General features: G+C 44.2%; 1 protein-coding gene across 8 annotated transcripts in view; it reads right to left on the bottom strand.

The window, feature by feature from the left end:
• CARMIL1 (capping protein regulator and myosin 1 linker 1) overlaps window positions 1–18,224 on the bottom strand; it is a 298,433-nt gene that overhangs the window by 37,377 nt on the left and 242,832 nt on the right. For 6 of the 8 annotated variants that reach the window (XM_059399578.1, XM_059399576.1, XM_059399575.1 and 3 more), the window contains exon 30: window positions 1,971–1,988. The exons of the other annotated variants lie outside the window; for them this stretch is intronic. In XM_059399578.1, coding sequence (XP_059255561.1) covers window positions 1,971–1,988 — 18 coding nt within the window. The remainder of the gene's footprint in view (window positions 1–1,970; window positions 1,989–18,224) is intronic. 8 annotated transcript variants of the gene reach the window in all.

Genomic DNA, 18,224 nt, shown 5'->3' on the forward strand with positions numbered 1-18,224 from the left:
GACTAGGACATTCAGCTCAACCTGATTTCACAGACACACTGAGGACTGTAGGAACTCATCAGGATATTTGATGGTGGACTTCAACCAAAGGGGGAACTAGTTCATTCTTGGCTTGACTTTCTAATGCTTCAAAGCTATCCTTCATTTCATACGCTCTGTACAAGTGTAAATATCTCCAGAGGGCATTTCACATGAAACTCTTCCACTGATTGGGACAGATCTGTTAGTTTTGAAGTTTTTGACATTTGGGCAGGGACAATGGACATTAGCTGAAACAAGCAAGACTTAAATGAGACTAGTTTCTGCAACTGGTGTAAGAATGCAATTCGATTTTAGACATTTCTTTTTGTGCACGAACAGTTTCATGCTCTCTTATGGTTTAAGTATAACAACGGGGGGGGGGGGGAGTAAATTTTATTTCACTCCTATTTTTCTTTCTTTCGAATTTTTTCTTCCTTAACAGTTTTAGAGGAGAAAACTGAACTTGCTCACTCTTTACTGGCTCACTCCTATGATTCCACTACATATAAATCTAAAGCAAGAGGAAATATAACAATGAGCTACGATTATCTTCCCAAGAATATATTTAGGAACAAATATTCTGTGTTTCTCCAGAAATCTGGTTTAGATGCACTCTTTGCACCCTTCTCACAACTGTTGATCACATGAGTTGCAACCTGTGGGGGCAAATCTAGCTTTACCAGCCTTTTCAGAGCTGTTAGTGCTCTTACATCAACATGAAGGGCTGATTTTCTCAGACTGTTTCCTAGTCTTCATTTCCTGCTCCGGACATTTGTCGATGAGTATTTACTGACAGGAGAGATCATAAAGTGCCCCTCAGATAGAGGGTCAGAGCCTGAAGAAGAGGTACACACACCAAAGGACGCTTCACACATCAATTCATGGTCAACTATTATTTTAGGCCTAGACAAAATTACTTGAAAAATGCATTTTGTAATAAATTATTTTCAGTATTCACAAACTTGGCAAAGAAGAGGAACAGGGTGTTAAACCCTTTACAAAGTAACTTCAGAAGGAAAACCCCACGCGTAAGACTTCTTTCTCATCCTAACCTCACCATGGCCGACTGCAGACGAAAGGCAGGGCCCTATTCTCTAGGAATCGAAAGCAACACAATGTCTACATTGCTCAGAAATCTCACTCATTTCATTCAGGTTTTATAACGAAATTGAGATGATCTGTATGTCACTCAAGTGATAGGACTATTTTAACACTTTAACAACTTATGTTGGAGTCTGATGAACGCAACATTTTTTTCCTGTTAAACTCACTTTTAGCATGTAATTCCTAGACACATTTTTTTTTTTAAGCGAGAGTGAAATTGTTTCTATCACAATGGAGAAGCTGCCTTGTTCATTTTATCAAGTTCGTGCAAAGAATAATAAATAACACTCTCACTTTGGGCTCAAGAATCCCTGATTTTCTTTTCCCTGAGGTTAAAACAAACAAACAAAAACACAGTTGGTTTAAAAAGACAACAAACAGTTGGGAAATGAATTGGGAAAATTCTTCTGATAGGAGAAGCAAATCATGATGCCAACTTTCTACATCCCTGGGAAGCAAGAATCAGGAAGAAAAATACCAAAACAGAACCCAGATATTTGAGTGATCTTTTTTTTTTCTTTTTCTTTTCTTTTCTTTCTTTTTTTAACACAAAGGGAAAAACCACTTCTCCCCTCTTGAAGGCTGATACACTTCAAGACTTCATCAACATTCTGCTGGCTTTCAGGCAGAGCTAGGATCTTTTCAATTCATTGCCTGTTTTGCTGCTGAACCAGCTTGTAAAATGCAACCTTGTCTCGAGACTGCTGCCGGTTTCACGCAGGATCCGCAGACGGATGACGACACTCAGTCTCCGGGGAGACCAGCCGGGCAGCGCAGAAGCAGATGGAGCACAAGAACACAAACCAGAACAGCCAGAAACTGCAGAGCCACCGAGAAATACTTACACTTGTACAGCAGAGAGTCTCCATGCAGCAAAAAGGAAGGAAAAAAAGATGAATGGGAGAGAGATAAAGCAACAGCATTACAGGAAAAAGGGAGGGAGAGACACGGTTCACAAACAAACAGAGAAGCCCCATAAAAAGCTTTCACAGCAAAGGAATAAGGCAAGAATGAGGCCACAGTTATTGGCTTAATGCGTCCATTCTAGCTCTGGGTAAGCAGCCACACAGTTGCACAGTTACAGCTTGAAAACGGCAGAAACTCTTGGAGACGTGACCTCTTCTGTTACATGTGCACAGAATGCCGCCTACAAACCCCAGAAGGCAGGGGCTCCATTTGGGGAATGGAGACGTCATCAGCTCCAAAGGCGCATGGTAGATAGAACACTGGACAGACACTGGGAAACTCTATGCAGGTTTTGGTTCTTGGGCCAAACTGCTAGACCCAGAAACAACATGGGGACGGGGGGTCTCCAGGCATGTAGAAACATCCCTTCTGGGGGTCCTTCTCTATCGTCTGATGCTCCCCACTGTGCTGTAGGATGAAGGAGTTTTGCATCCTCTCTCCCCCTCAGTCACCAAAGCTTTTCAGGAATGGAGCTGATGCCAGGTTCTAGAAAGCAACCTACCCACAGTGTTACCAATGGTGATGATCCCTTATGCCTTATATTTGACATTCGGTCTCAATTAAACAAACTGATCACCAGCAGTTGTTAGGTCATCTTCTTAATGCTGCAAATTTGTAAGAATTTTTTAAAAACAACCAAAACACAAGTCCAGTTATAGAACATCAGGCTTTGTGAAAGCAAAATACTTGGCGGGGGAGGGAGGCCAAGGGAGTTTTTTCCAAATTTCCTGAAAACACACCCTGACGAAGGCTACCTATGCCATCCACCTGGGGCTGACTCCTTTTCAAGTTCCTTATTTTTTCTGTGGCACTTTTTCTCAAAGCACAACACAATGAAATCATGGTGCCCTGCAATCTGAGAATGGGAGTGGTCTGGGTCTCTTTAGGGACAATGGTGGCACAGGGGCATCTGGGTGGCTCAGTCAAGTGAGTATCTGAGGCTCCGGTCACGATCTCAGAGTCGTGGGATGGAGCCCTGTGGCAGGTTCCACACTCAGTGCAGAGTCTGCTTGGGATTCTCCCTCTCCCTCTGCCCCTCCCCCTGCTCTCACGTGTGTGCTCTAAAGAAATTAAAAAACAACAACAACAAAAAAAAAGGAGGCACACCAGAGGCCTTCCCCATAACCATCGCCAACATCACCATTATCATCAGCGTATTACCCGCTTATCAGAAAGGCTTCCATCAGCAACGTGCCAGAAAAGCCTCAGTCTCCAGACTCATTTCATATTTTATTAGGTAATTTTCTTCAAACAGATCTCATTTTAGGATTCATTAAATTAGATCGAAACAGCCTTGCTAGATGGAGGGAGGAAAAGTAAAAATACATTTTCGCATATTATTGAATTGCTTGAAATAAAGACTCCTGCTCCCCTTTTTAAACACACATCCCCTTGGAAGTTTCCTTGGAGACACAGCTATGGATACAGACATGAGTGAGTTACAGTTGACGGTTAAGTCTCACGGATTATTTTAGACTTCCCTTCTTTTTGTGAAAGGTTAATTCAACAAGACAAGTGCTCTGTCCCAATGGTCCACCTAAAGATCATTATTAAGTGATGGTGAGGGACCTTTCAATTGGTTCAACTCCTAAAATGATAGGCAAGCAAGAAAAAAAAAGTTCCTATGAAGAGGGAAACCATGGCAACAAAAAACTCAACTTTTCAATGTAACAAAGATCATTAGCTCATGCCTCTACTCCTTCGGCACACTTTTTAGAACCCAGTTAACTATATTGACTCCAACATCTCTCATTAGGACAAGAAAAGGACCAGTGAGTGAAGAGAGATCATCCTCTCTTAAGAGTAGGTCTCACGTTCAAGGCTTTGGCATCCAAGAACTGAGCTCTAATCTCGAATCTGTGAAGGGGTGAAGTTTTGGCTGTGAAGTTTTGGCTGAAGTTTTTGTAACATCAGCCTAGTTTCTAGTTTGTAAAATAATGTATTGTAAGGATTAAATAAGATAAAGTGAATATAAATGTTTATAGTGCCATTCAGTGGCCTCATGGCGCTTCACCAACTGGTAGTGATAATAAACATTGGGAATACTGTCATCTTTCCACCTCCTATTCCCAAGTCAAGGACCAGGGTGTGAGGACGCACGCGTAGGTCGTAGACTTAGATAGCCAAAAACTGGGAACAATCTAAAAGCCTACGGAACAGGGAAATGGATAACTCAAATGAAACTTAGTGAAATGATAGAACAGCAGTTAAAAGACAAAAGAAGTTTCACAGGTAACAACGTGAACGAACCTCAAAAGCTTAATACTGAATGAAAAACGCAAGTTTCGGAAAAAATACACATGGTATGGTGCCACTGATGTAAATTCTAAGCCACACAAAATAACACTATATATTGCTCAGGAATCCGTGTACATCTGAACATAGAAACTAAACAGGTAGCGTCCAAACTCATAACAGAGATGCCTTTGAGAAGAGAGAGAATGTAGGTACTGGTCAACACTAAAGTGGTACCTGGTACCACTTTACCAGGGACGTTTTGTATTACTTAAGATTCAACAAATGTTTACTGAGCACCTACTGCATACCAGGCACTCTTGAGAAGGGGAATGGTACAGCTCAGTCACAGCAGGTGGTACCCATGTCAGGTTACTGGGCTGCTGGTAACACTAAGTTCATTAGGTGGCAACCTCCCAACCAACCATTATAAGGGTACCTTGGTAATTAATAATTACTCCTTCAGTAAGTAATAGTAAGTCTCTGTGAACTTTTGTTGCATGGGGATGACTCCATTTTCAAACAACCATCGACAATCTCTAACTGGCTGAATGACTATAATGGGAACTACAAAACTGTAGCCCTTGCCACTTCTCTCATCATTCCCACATTTATTAGGTGCCGATCCCCTGCAAAGATTATTCCTTTTAAAGGTCCTCTGTAACCTCCTCTTTTTTACTTTCTTAGTATTGCTATAGGCTCATGGCAATGAGTCATCCTATCATAAACTATTACTGTCATTATTCTTTTTGGTGCTCAGAATGTCCGGGTGGAAGCCATTTCAATCTGGATTTTGTAGCCTTTGAAATGGTCCCTTTGGACGTGGGGCCCATCCTTGCTTTTTGACACAAGATATCCTAGGCTCACCTTCTGTTTTTCTGTGCACTTTTAGAATAGATCTGGGTAATTCCTGGTTAATGAATTAGGTTACAAAAATTAAATACTTCCAACCAGATTTTCAGCTGAGTCAATGCTCAAGGGGAACCAAAGACTCAGTCATTCTTAATTGATTTATACCCTCAACAGCAAACCAAGTAAGAGTCTCACATGTGTGGTTTAAAAAGCAATTTCTAAATAAATAAAATAAATCAAATTAACAATTTTAAAGAAAAGTCATTTCTACGCATTTCCATTTTTAAAATGGTGAGCTGGTGTAGACCTCCAAGAAAAAAAAGAGATGCCGAATCCTTTCTGTGCCGACTGGTTAGATAGGAGCAGGTTTTAAACTTTCCAGAGAGCAGGGCTATGTAAGGCACAACTCTGGGAGAAGTACAATAAATCTGGGTACAGAAGGGGAACAATATGCAGAGATTTCATGAGGTGCTATTTCCCACAGAACACATCATTACCTCCAGCTCTCCACATCACCCTATTAACTTCCATATCCAGAGTCCCAGAGCATATGAAAGTTAGATGGCATCGCGGTGTTAAATGCGTTGAGGGAGTAGCCCTGACGAGAGCCTATCATGAAAATCACAGGACTAATGTGTGTGTTAACTTGATTTGCTTTCGTACTCTCCAGATCCGCACAATTTTTTTTGCTTGATGCAAGAAAATTAAAAACCTTTCTCTTCCCACCTCTGTCGTGTCTTCTTCAGGAAAACAGTTCATGGCTCACTTTTTGTTCATTCTCACTCATCTTGCAACTGATGCCAAAGTGAAGTGTTACACTTGTGTGTTTTCTTTAAAAAGTACCTATAACTTAATGCTCTTTCTTAAGGGCTGTGCAGAGAATGAAAGGGCTCGGTTCTGATTGCAAGCAGGCATCTTGAGAGCCCAGGTTAGTGCCGCCAGGCTAAGCAGCACAAGCTTGCGGACACGAGAACCAGGTACATGCCCCTTTTAGCACTGGTATAAAAAAGACCAGTACTTCATTGCCGTATTAAGCGCAATGTTATTCTGACAGTCATAAAAAGTTGAGTAAGATTTTAACCTTTTTAATTGCAAAAGAAAGAATGAGTAATAATGAGGGAAAACTCCAAGTATTAACACTTGAGAGAAGTATTTAAGGCTCTACTAGATCTTTGGAAAATCTACATAAAAATGGAAGGCAGGAATGAGGCGGCCAGGAGATTTAAAAACTCGCCTTCAGAATGGACATCATGGCTCAGTGACATCAAGAGGAATAATCAAAATTAGCCTAAAATGTTTAATATAACACATTTTTTTCTTTTCTAAATAATTTTGGCCTTTACAGGCAGGATTTTTTAGTGTAAGGAGAGGGATGTGACCTGCCTTCAGGCAGGCTCTGAGCAACAGTGACAAACATCTCCAGCCCCCCCCCCTTATAAAAGATTTTATTTATTTATTTGACAGAGAGATCACAAGTAGGCAGAGAGGCAGGCAGAGAGGGAGGGGGAAGCAGGCTCCCTGCTGAGCAGAGAGCCCGATGTGGGACTCGATCCCAGGACCCTGAGATCATGACCTGAACTGTAGGCAGAGGCTTAACCCACTGACCCACCCAGGTGCCCATTAATGTAACACGTTTACTCTGTCCGTAGGATATCAGCTCTATAAAGATGACAAAAAATAATCATTAATACCACCACCACCATCAAAAACCAGATTAAATCCTTTAACAAAATGGGGTGCCTGGGTGGCTCAGTTGGTTAAGCATCCGACTCTTGATCTCAGGGTCATGAGTTGTTCAAGTCCTGCATGGGGTGCCACAATGGGCTTGAAGCCTACTTAAAAAAAGCTTTAAATCCTACAACGATTTATTCTACTGGTTAAAAAAAAACTTGAGTCCAGTAAACCCCAGTGGTGCTAAGTGAAAAGAACAGATGGTGACTGACAGGCCTGATGCCATGGGATTCTGGCTGGAGAGCTGCAGCAGCCAATCAGCAAGCAGGAGATCTCGTTCTCGCTGGATCTCCTGGATCTCCAAGGAGTCTTATAACTCCTTATCCCAAATCTCCAACCTCCAACCTCAAACAGATCTCGGGGTAATGATGGCTTACCACCCAAACTCTGTAAAAAGTAGATCTGGCTCAGAAACCAAGGTCTTTGTCCTATTCAGTTCAACTCCATTTGACTGACATCCCTTCGGAATGGACTCTCCAGGGAGATTTTCGAAAGAGAATGGAATCTCAAGACACCTCTCTCCAGACTGCAGATCCGTTAGTTTGCATGTTATTTGCTCACAACCTTCCATCATCATCATCAACACAGTCCGCTTCATCTATGAGGAAATGTGCCAAATGCAAGGCAACTGTTTGCCACCAGTGATTTTTCACTGGCTTTGGTTGCATTTTAAAATGAGTTAACTATCTGCAACCCAAGCTACAGGGAACAGTGAGATAAACGGTCTACTGAAGTCACTTCCTACGTGCCACTCTGTGGCGTACTGTAACCCAAGAAGCCTGGCTATTGAAAGCACATGGGTACAGTCTTTACCTGTCATCCTGACCTAATATTAACAATACAGCAAGCCCTCATGAATGCCCTTCATTGACATTCTCTAGCCTTTAAGATTTCAGTATCAAACACCTGCATACAACAGAGTCAGTGACCTGGGAAGTCGAGGCACAACTAGAAGCATTTCTGTGGTTTCACGATGCCCAAGATAGAGGATGCTCTGGAGCAGTTTTTAGGAAAAGACCACTTTGGCCGTGCTGACTTGGATGGCTTTCAGGGATTTAAACTGAGCACGTGCTCAAGGGTGGAGGTCGATGTGAAGCTGTTTCCAGAGGAAAATCCTGGGTTGGTTGCTGGTTGCAGAGCTCTGGCTGGGCGGTCCTCTGTCTGAGGAAGAAAATAGTCTCATGGCTCAATTTGGATAATCAGATGTTAGGTGTGAAGCTGGCTGCATGAGTTCTGGAGGCTAAGGCTTCACCACTCCCAGCAAGGAGAACAGAGCCCCATGCAGGCATAGTGGGGCATGGTTTATGTTTATGTTTACTTGTTTATGGTTTGTTTGTTTTAAAATTCCTCTTAACTCTGTTCACTCACTTTACCTTTCAATTTCTATTTTATTAATTACTAAATGTGCCACCTAAAGTAGCTTCTCTCAAGGAAAGCAGGACATGTATAACTCCAAGAAGCAACTCTGTGAATAAGGTTACACAATCTAAACTTAAATATATCAAAGAAATGCAGTTACATCTGGAGCATGGAAATAATCTGTTTCTGGTCTAGGTTCCAAATGTGGGTTTCAGTCTGGAAGTCAGCAGGATTTTCAGAATACACATCAAGGTCCAAAGCTAAAAATTATTTACTTTATATTTTGATTTTGTTAAGGAACAGGCTAGGGGCATCTGGGTGACTCAGTTGGTTAAGCGTCTGTCTGCCTTTGGCTCAGGTCACCATCCCGGGGTCCTGTGATGGAGCCCTGCATCGGGTTCTCTGCTTGGGGAGCCTGCTTCTCCCTTTCACTGCACTGCTCCCTTTCCTCCTATCTCAAACAAATGAATAAAAATTTAAAAAAAAAAAAAAAAAAAAAGGAATAGGCTTGTGATCGATGTTTGACCACAGCCCTGGTGGCTGGGAAATCAAATACCAAATTCTAGCAGTGTTGGCAGCTTCCTCAGAAGCAAGTTTGGGGAAACCAAGAATTCGGAGAGGCCAGCTTTGCTCTGAATTTCCACTTGGAGCTCAAGAAGGAAGATGACCTCATCCCAACCCCAATGGGATCCCATCCCTCAACTACAACTGGGACAAAGAGATTGACGTCGAATCACGACGGCCATCAAATGCAGCCTGCTTCTACTCAGATGGTCCCCAGCACCAAGCAGAGCTCTGCGCCCAGGCTCTCCCCACATCCACCTGCAGCTTAGATCCTGCTTCCTGTCATTCCCATGTTATTCCAGCCCGCTCGTTCCCTCCACGGCAAGCCTCTACTTTCAAAAGATGTTTGGTTCAACCCCCAACTCCATCAGGCAAGAAGGAAAGCCAGGAAACCAACTGAACATGGGGCAAGGAGCATGGCCCGATTCGCCTGGAATGAATCCAGACTGGCCCACCTATGTTCTCTGAACGGGCAGCTCGCAGAGGCAGAGCGCCCCCTGTCCCAGGTCTCTCTGCTGCTCATTCCCAGCACCTCCAACACAAGTTAGAATGCTCCCAGTCCACTGACAGGAAGAGTCAAACCGCGTAAGGACAGAATGGCCTGCAGTCATGCAGACCAGCCCCTGGAGCTCCCAGTGCAAAACCCTTGCGCATGGGCTCTTTCTCACCCAACCTTTGCTGCCCGTGACCCAGGCCAGCCTGAAGGCCAGGGATCAGCAGAGAGGGCATGGGCTTGGGAGCAGCGCCCAGCTCTGGCTGTCCCTTAACTAGCAATGAGCTCCGGGGCAGGTGTTTGAATATCGCTGACCTCTGGGAGTCTTGCCTGAAAAATGGGCTAAAAGCTCCCACACGTGGCTGCTGCGACAAACTCACACGGGGCGGTAGTGGGGATGGGGCTCTCCTTTTTTCTTATCCAACTTTACTGAGAGTTGAGATCATGGAGGACAGAACCTATAATCCCATTCTTCGAACCTCGTAGTTTTAAAGATAACCTTTTCACACAAGGAATTATTTTCTAGAGTCTGCAGAGAAATCTATTACTGACACTGGATGGTATCCACTACACAGAAATCAGAAAGACCTAAGTCCTGTGCTCTTAAGGAGAAGAGAATCTCGTAGGGAAGCAGAGCCAAGCAATAACCATAATACAAAGCCAAGTCACTGAACAGGATTCACTGAGCAATTATTATGTACCGAGCAGTGGGCACTGGGCCATGGGAGATGCAGTCAACAGCACAGCCGGGTCCCTGCCCTCCAGGAGCTGAGAGTCCAGTGTGGGGAGGTGGACAAAACATCCCTCCAGGAGTAAGGAAGTTCATTTTCTGTGATGATCAGTGCTGAGAAGACCAAGGATTATAATATGGTGTTAGGACTGGAGGGCTTCCTTGCCCAGAAGGGTCAAGGGAAACATCTGAGAAAGAGGCAGTTGGGTTGAGACCTGCAGCGTGGGAAGAAGTGGCTTTGGGAAGATCCGGGTTGGGGGGTATGTTCCAGTGGAACAGCCCGTGAGATGGGAGCCATGGCAAGCTCTGGAGAAAAGCAGTCAGCCACCATGGCTGGAGGGAAGTGAACAAAGGAGAGAGCAGAGAAAGGTGGAGACAGAGAGGCGGGAAAGCACATTTATTCTGCGTGCGATGGGAAGCTGTTGGACAGTCTGACACCTGGGAAGGTTCCCAGGCTGCTGGGTAGGGACTGACAGGTCGCAGACAGGCAGGAGCGTGGGCTGCCGGTATGTGTCACCCAGGGTGACAAGGCTGAGGGACAGAGCGGGACAGGGCACTCTGGGAAAGGGAGCAGCTAAGCCCGCTGGGCAAAGCTGGTGTTACAGGTGGGGACTGGGCGTGCCTGAGGGGCGTCCACGGCTCTGGTGTGGACACACTAAGTATGACATGTCTGCTGGACATCGAACTGAGACGTCAGAGGAGCAGTGGAAGATACAAGCACAGCTCAGGGTAAACTGGGGTAAATGTCGCGAACATAGAAAGACTACACAGTCGGGAAGGCAGTGATCACCACAGGGGAGTGCCAGCTGCTGAGCCCAGGCACACCCGCCATCCCAACGGGACAACTCGGCCAGGGCCTGGCAGGCACCCCCACTCGACATGTCCACCACCGTCCGTTTCTGGCGAGACCTGCCATTCTCCCGGAGGCCTCGTCTGCATGGACTCCTTGCTCCTTAAACAATATAAGCATGAGCTAGCCCTCTACAGAACTGGGGTGTGGCCTCCAGCCTCTGCGCCGCCCCCCACCCTTCACCCCTGCCCACACCCTAATGCTACGACAGTTGCTGAATCTGCGACGTTCTTGCCTTGCTCTGAACCTTCGTGTGTGCTGCTCTCGGCCACGTTTACTTACTCATTCTGCTGCCAACCAACTTCTCTTTCCAGTGCCTTCTCTCAACGTCCCAACAGTTACCGAGCGCCCACTATGTGCCAGGCGTGATGCTTAGAACCTTCCTCCAGGAAGCCTTCCTTGACCACACCCCTCCCCCATGCTGGGCTGGGCAACGTACCTTCTAGAACAGCACTCACACACCACATCCAACACTTCACCGTATCTAAGGTGGTCCTTAATGAGGCGCCATGACAGAACACAGATGCACACCTCAGGAAAAGCAACCGTACAGAGGCCCAAAACAGCAGGAGGAAAGGGGCGAGTCTGTTTAGCCGAGACCTTCAAGGGTACCATGTCCTCCCCCTGGTCTGGATCTCTCTGCTCAGGCCCCGCTGTGCCATGAGGAAGAGTAGGTCAGGGTGAGGAGCTGGGCCCATCTAGTGCTGGGGACAAGCTGAACCCCACTGGGGATAGTGAGCTTCTGGTGACGACAGTTTCTCAGACATCTTTGATGGTGACCAATCCTTTTTACTTAACTTTTTAGGTTTTACTTATTTATTTTTAGGACTTTCTGCAGCCAACATGAGGCACAATCCAACCCCGAGATAAGGAGTTGCGTGTGTTTCTGACGGAGCTGGCCGGGTGCCCCCCACATTGTGACCCACCCTATGTATATGGAATGTATTTTCCGTAACGACCTGACGCCTGCGTGCATGGACGTGTTGTTGAAACAAACATTTGGTGTAATCTGGTACTTTATATTCGTAATACTTTATGTTGCATTTCAGAGGAATATTTTTTTTTAAGTCCTGGTCAAAACCATGACATTGACTTGATGAGCCACTTGGGGGTTGAGACAGAGGTTTGAAAGACACATTCTTTTCTAATTCTAATTCGAACCTTTCCAGATGACCTCATTTCGGTGGCAGACTCCCATCTCTCCACACCCAAGCAAATGCGTGTGTGGGCTTTACACCGATGCCAGCTCCGTGATGTCCAGAATGAGCTGTGCCATGTCCGCCCTTTGGCATGGCAAACTCGGTGGGGATATACTGGTTCCCTCATCTTCCATTTTCAGCAAGAAGCTGAGAATGTCGTTCAAGATGGACGAACAAGAAGCAACTACTGAACGGAGAAATGGCCCGCCGGTCTGCATTTTTAGTTCAGGAAGTCTTTGATAGCTCAAAACTACCTAAGGCTTCAATGAGAAATACTCCTGCCTCCTCCCTGGGTGCCCCGGCCAGCAGCCATCTTGTCCAGCTTTTTTCTCTCCCCTGTTCCCGGGTAAGCGAGCCGCCTTGAAGGACTGCTCACCCTCACCGTCTTCGTGAGACGAACACAGACACACACTTACTATCTAAAGGAACTGTTCTCTACGATTTGAATATTGTTTAATTCAGAAATTAAAGAGGACATTTAGTCTTTGGTTTCCACTGGCAAGCAGTGATAATCTCGAGCTTTCTGACAGAAGAGAGAGGTTGTTGAAGCAAATGTGTGTACTCTGCAAACATGAGTTTTCTAAGGGTTGCAAAGTGGGACTGATTTTAGAGAAATCATCTAATGTTGGTTCTATTGCACTATCCCCAGGAGTACTGAATCTGCGATTGCTTGTGACGGACTTAACTAGTTAGGACTTAAAAAAAAAACACGTCCAGTTTAAGGGAAATATAAGTATACTCTGTGTCCTCAACACACACACACACACACACACACACACCCCTCTAAACAATGGAATGTTTTTGTCCATTTGTTTCATCAACGCACAGGCTATTAGGGTCATTCGCGTAATTTAACTCAAGAGAAAAACCAAAATTATCTTTTACAATTATCATTACGTGTCGGAATTGAGCTTGGAAGAATCATCACATCCTCTGCAAGTCAGATAGTGGACCTGGATGCTGGTTTTGGAATGCCCTGATGCCACAGCTAGTGCACGTTTTAAGTCATTTTATGGGGGGAGGGATTTAGTAAGTCCTCCCCGTGTTCCTCCTCAGGAGTTTGGTTCATATTGGGAGCAGTGCAGCCGTTCCGTCACAGGCCAGGAAAATGTACAGGGATGACTATAGAAATGGGATGTCACAGGGATTTCCCATGAGGTCTCCTTTGTCCCTTGGGGGCTCCTGAGGGTGGTCACTGCTGTTTGTTAGGCTTTCTAAAAAAGGTTTTCGGGGTAGATCTCTAGGGAGCTCCCTGGAATAAGGCCTCTGTGAACAGTAATGGTGTCAGTCAAAAATTAAAAGATTAAGGTAACTGTTAGTTGTCAGGGAATGGTGACCTCTCTGGGGACTTGTGGGTGCCACTGGCATTTCCACAAAGGACTGCCACAGAAATCATCAAAAACTTCGAGGAACATACAACACCCATTCTAGCTGCACTATACAGACTGTACTATAGTTGTGAAAATCAATATTTGGAAATCAAGAGGTTTTCATAGGTTGCTTTGAAACCCCATGTTTCTTGTGCTCTCTTTCTCAAATAAATAAAATCTTAAAAAAAAGCTTAAAAATTATATATTAAAATTCAATGCTGAATTTGTTAAGGGAAAATAATTGTTATTTTGTCATTGAAATAAGGATTCATAAGATGTACTTGATAATAATTCAAGCCTTTTAAAATTCTTTTCCTAGGAAACAGCAGTAAGGAGATGAACAGCTTCTCTGCATGAATATCTTTTGATTTCAAATGGGTATGATGCTCATTAAAATAATTGAAAGTATTACATACAATTAGTGAGCTAGTTATGCTACGAAGCGGACCCTGGCTCTTCACCCACTTGGCACACGATCCTAAACCCCGAGCTTCTGGGATTTTTTTTAAAGGTGATAAACTATATATAGTGATAAATTAAATACTGAGAAATAACTCATCAGTAGAATGTGAACCGCATCCCTTGATACTCCGAAGGCCAATGACAAAGTGAAGTTGAAAGAGACAGCTGGGAATACTGATCTCCTAAGAGCACCTGCTCGCAGGGAAAGAACAGATGGTCTGCGGACAGTCAAGCAGCGAAGGAAATACGCGTCTCAGTGTGACACAGAAGGCATGGGTGCCGAGATTATAAGCACTGAGCAAGTTAATTAATCATTATCGGCAACAGAATAACACATGGAAAGGCAAGGAATGGCCCAGGTAAACCTGAAGTGGATAGATTCATTTTGACCAACTGAGTGTGTCAGATTTTTGACACAGCGGTTTCCAGTCATGTATCAAACCTGCAGGCTTACATTAGGGTTACTGGGCACACGTCCTTCACTTGTGTTCCTGGTTACATAGCAATTTAGTCTGGAATTAGTAAGCAGATAGGTTACACAAAGCAATGCAAGTCTAATTAAATCTAACGGAAGCTTTAATTCTGGAAGTAAGAAATCCACCATATAGGACAGCCATATACTGGTTGAACACGTAGACTATGGTACCGAACTGCCCGCCTTTGTTCAAGGTCACTTGAACAAGTTACTTAGCTTTTCTATGCCTCAGTTTCCCCATTTGGCAGACACAAGAAATTAATGAGATCTATCATTCTAGGTGGTTGAAAGGAGTGAATTGGTTCCTCTTTATACAGAGCTAAGAACAGTGCCTATCACATTACAGGGACCACACCCAAGTGTTAAATAAACGAACAAGAGGACTTCTGATTTTTCTCTCTGGAGTGAACTGGCATCAGAATCTCTGGGGCTAGGAGAGTGGACACAGGCTGGAAAAAATCTGCAGCTTATTCTAATAGTTTGTGTTCTTTCTGCCCCTCCATGACGCCATCACTTGGACTAGATAACTTCTTTGCTTCTTTCTAGCTAAAAGAAAAAGAGATAATTATTTGACTGAAGACAGTTTTGTAACTCTGCCTTTTTAACTTAAAGAAAACTGCCTTTTCCTTCAACAATTATGAAATTAAGGCTGATGAGAAGGTCTCGGGCGTCAAACCACTCATCAGTCACCCTAACTTCAGCCCTCACTTAGTAAGTTTAAGAAATCAGTCATATATAGGTTGTTTCCGTTTCCAAAAAGACAACCACTGAACTCAACCAATATAAATTTCTACCCCTCATTTATGGTGCTAACCCTTCCTTAGTGTGATTATAGTGTGGTTCCTTACAGAGACATAAGGACTGAAATGGGATTGACTTTTGGACCAGGGAGACATGGAAGAAACATGATGATAAGATTATCTAGGGGTAGGGAAAAAAAGAGCCGTCCAGATTGCCTACTAAGTTTGTTAAAGAAATGTTCAAAAATAGATTTAGCAGATGTCATGAACATCACAGGCAAAAAAAATGCCAGGATCCTGAGTCTATAAGTAGAATCTCTAAGGAGAAGGTTGGAGGAGTCCAAGTTACTTTGGAATGCCCTAGGGATAGTATCACGGGCTCTGAGCTATCAACCAACATTTCAGGGAAGAGCAAAGTTACATCCCCACGCTTGCCAGGGCTCTGCTGGGGCGGGGGGGGGGGGGGGCACAAGTCCTACCCAGCGGGGCTTCACGATTCCACATGGGAAAGCTTGTCTGCAGGCACAGATGCACTTGGACTTCTGGGAATCTTCCACCCAGCAGTTAACCTTGTGTCCTAGCTTCCTGGATCACTTAAGCCAGAAATGTTGCCAAGGAATAGGCACAGGCTCATTTAGAAAACCAAAACAAATTCAATGTCTCTGCCTTGAAAAGCTGTTCTTCAAACTCTTTTAAAATGGTCCCACGTAAGGACCACAGCATGAATCTGGTGACAGACGTCAATGAGAAACACAAATGACTTGTCACTCTGATCACGAAAGGCAGTGGCAGGGCGGGTAGTTTTAAAAGGTGAGACAAATCCTCTCTCTCTTTCAAATTCGCTCTGAATTTGTGCCACTGGCTTAGGGTAAGAAGCCCAGAGCCCAGAAAATTGATTTTCTTTAGGCGACAGAGCCCTGCCCTCGGGGGAGCTGTCGTGGTGTGTAATGTGCTGTCTGCAGGTGGCTGAGGACGACGGCGGGCGTAGGGTATCGAGAACATCCTCGCAGTCCAAACACACACTGTGGACGCACGGACGTTCCTGCTCATTAAACTGACAGCAATCTCAGCTTGGCTTTCCGCTACTTCACAAGTCATTAGCCTCATTCAAACAATGATTAAAGCATTCGCTGGAACAGACCAAAGCAGTTCTCATGACTTAAAAATTCTGCCCATGTATTTGGGTTTCTGTAGAGAGCTCCGTCCTGTTTCTCAGGTCACCCCCCTCAACGCCTTCCACCCTGCTCCGCCCCACGATGCTAGAGGTGTTCATGTCAGGAGTGACAATCAGGGCCAGGAAAGGACCGCCCTTCTAACCTGGGCCACCGTCAGAGCGTGGTTCTGAGAGACCTTGGTCTAGTCCTGCTTCCTCTGTGTCACGGCGACAGGAACATTCTTACAAAACGGAAGCCACTCGGGGCTGGGCATTCCTGAAGCGTGGTTTTCCCCTCTGGTCCTCCATTTTAAAATATAAACCAAATGCATCTGCATTTTTTAAAAAAGGTACAGACTTCTAGCTGTCTGATAAACAAGTCCGAGGGATATAATGTATGCCCCTATAGGTAGAGTTAGTACCCTACTGCCTACTGGAGAGTTGCCAAGAGGAGATCATAAAAGTTACCACCAGGAACAAAAAGTCTGTAACTATGTGTACAGATGTTAACTTACCGTGGTCATCCTTTTACAATATATACATATATCAAATCATTATGTCATACACCTCAAAGTAAAACAATGTTGGGATGTCTGGCAGGCACCATCAATAGAGCCTAAAACTCCCGACTGCAGGGGTTTTGAGTTTGAGACTCACATTAGGTGTAGAGTTTACTTTAAAAACAAATAAGAAAAGGGGAGCCTGGGTGGCTCAGTCGGTTAAGGGTCAGACTCTTGATTTTGTCTCAGGGTCCTGGGATCGAGCCCCATGGTCCGCACTGGGCGGGGAGCCTGCTTAAGTCTCTTTCTCTCTGCCCCTTCCCCCGCTCATGTGCACTCTCTCCCTAATAAATCTTTAAGAAAATAAAAATTAAAAATAAAACTTAAGAGTATTATATGTTGATTGCATCTTAATAAAAAAATAAATTTAGGGGCGCCTGGGTGGCTCAGTGGGTTGAGCCTCTGCCTTCAGCTCAGGTCATGATCTCGGGGTTCTGAGATCGAGCCCCACATCCGGCTCTCTGCTCAGAAGAGAGCCTGCTTCACCCTCTCTCTCTGCCTGCCTCTGCCTACTTGTGATCTCTGTCAAATAAATAAGTAAAATCTTTAATAAATAAATAAATAGATAAATTTAAAGAAATTATTCCTCTCCTCTCACTCTACCCACCTTAAGAACAACCACCTTTTTCTTTCACATGACAAAACCAAAGAAAATCAAAGAAAAACAAAGTTAACACAATGAAACACCATCCTTACAGTAGCTAAGTCAGTCAGTCTTAGGCAACATACTCTCATCCTTAACCACACAACTGACACAAATGCAACAAAATACATCTTACTAGCTCACGTTTTCTTTATTCCTTCCCAGCTCACACATGACTGAATAATTCTGGCAGGAAATGTGACAGAGTTAATTCTGAATATTTAATTCATATTTATTTTCTGTAACATACTGATTTTCTTTTAGGGTTAGCCTAAGACCTTACAGAAATAGTCACCCTATGTTAACTTCCGTTGCCTCAAGATGCAAACAAGGTAAAAAAAAAAAAATACTAAAGCTACATTTTATAATATACTAGACAAGTTAGTAAAAAACTTGAGAATTCCCAGATATAGACCAAATACACTTGTAAGTTTACAGAGTTATATAGCAAATTATTTGTCATTTTTCCCTATACTAGAATGGTCTTTGAAATCTAGGACTGTATTTTTGGCTTTCTTTATTCTTTTCTTTCTTTCTTTTTTTTTTTTTTTTTAAAGATCTTATTTATTTATTTGACAGACAGAGATCACAAGCAGACAGAGAGGCAGGCAAAGAGAGAGGGGAGAAAGCAGGCTCCCCGCTGAGCAGAGAACCCGACACGGGACTCGATCCCAGGACCCTGGGATCATGACCTGAGCCGAAGGCAGCGGCTTAACC

Source organism: Mustela nigripes, chromosome 5, assembly GCF_022355385.1.
Source record: "Mustela nigripes isolate SB6536 chromosome 5, MUSNIG.SB6536, whole genome shotgun sequence".
NCBI lineage: Eukaryota > Metazoa > Chordata > Mammalia > Carnivora > Mustelidae > Mustela > Mustela nigripes.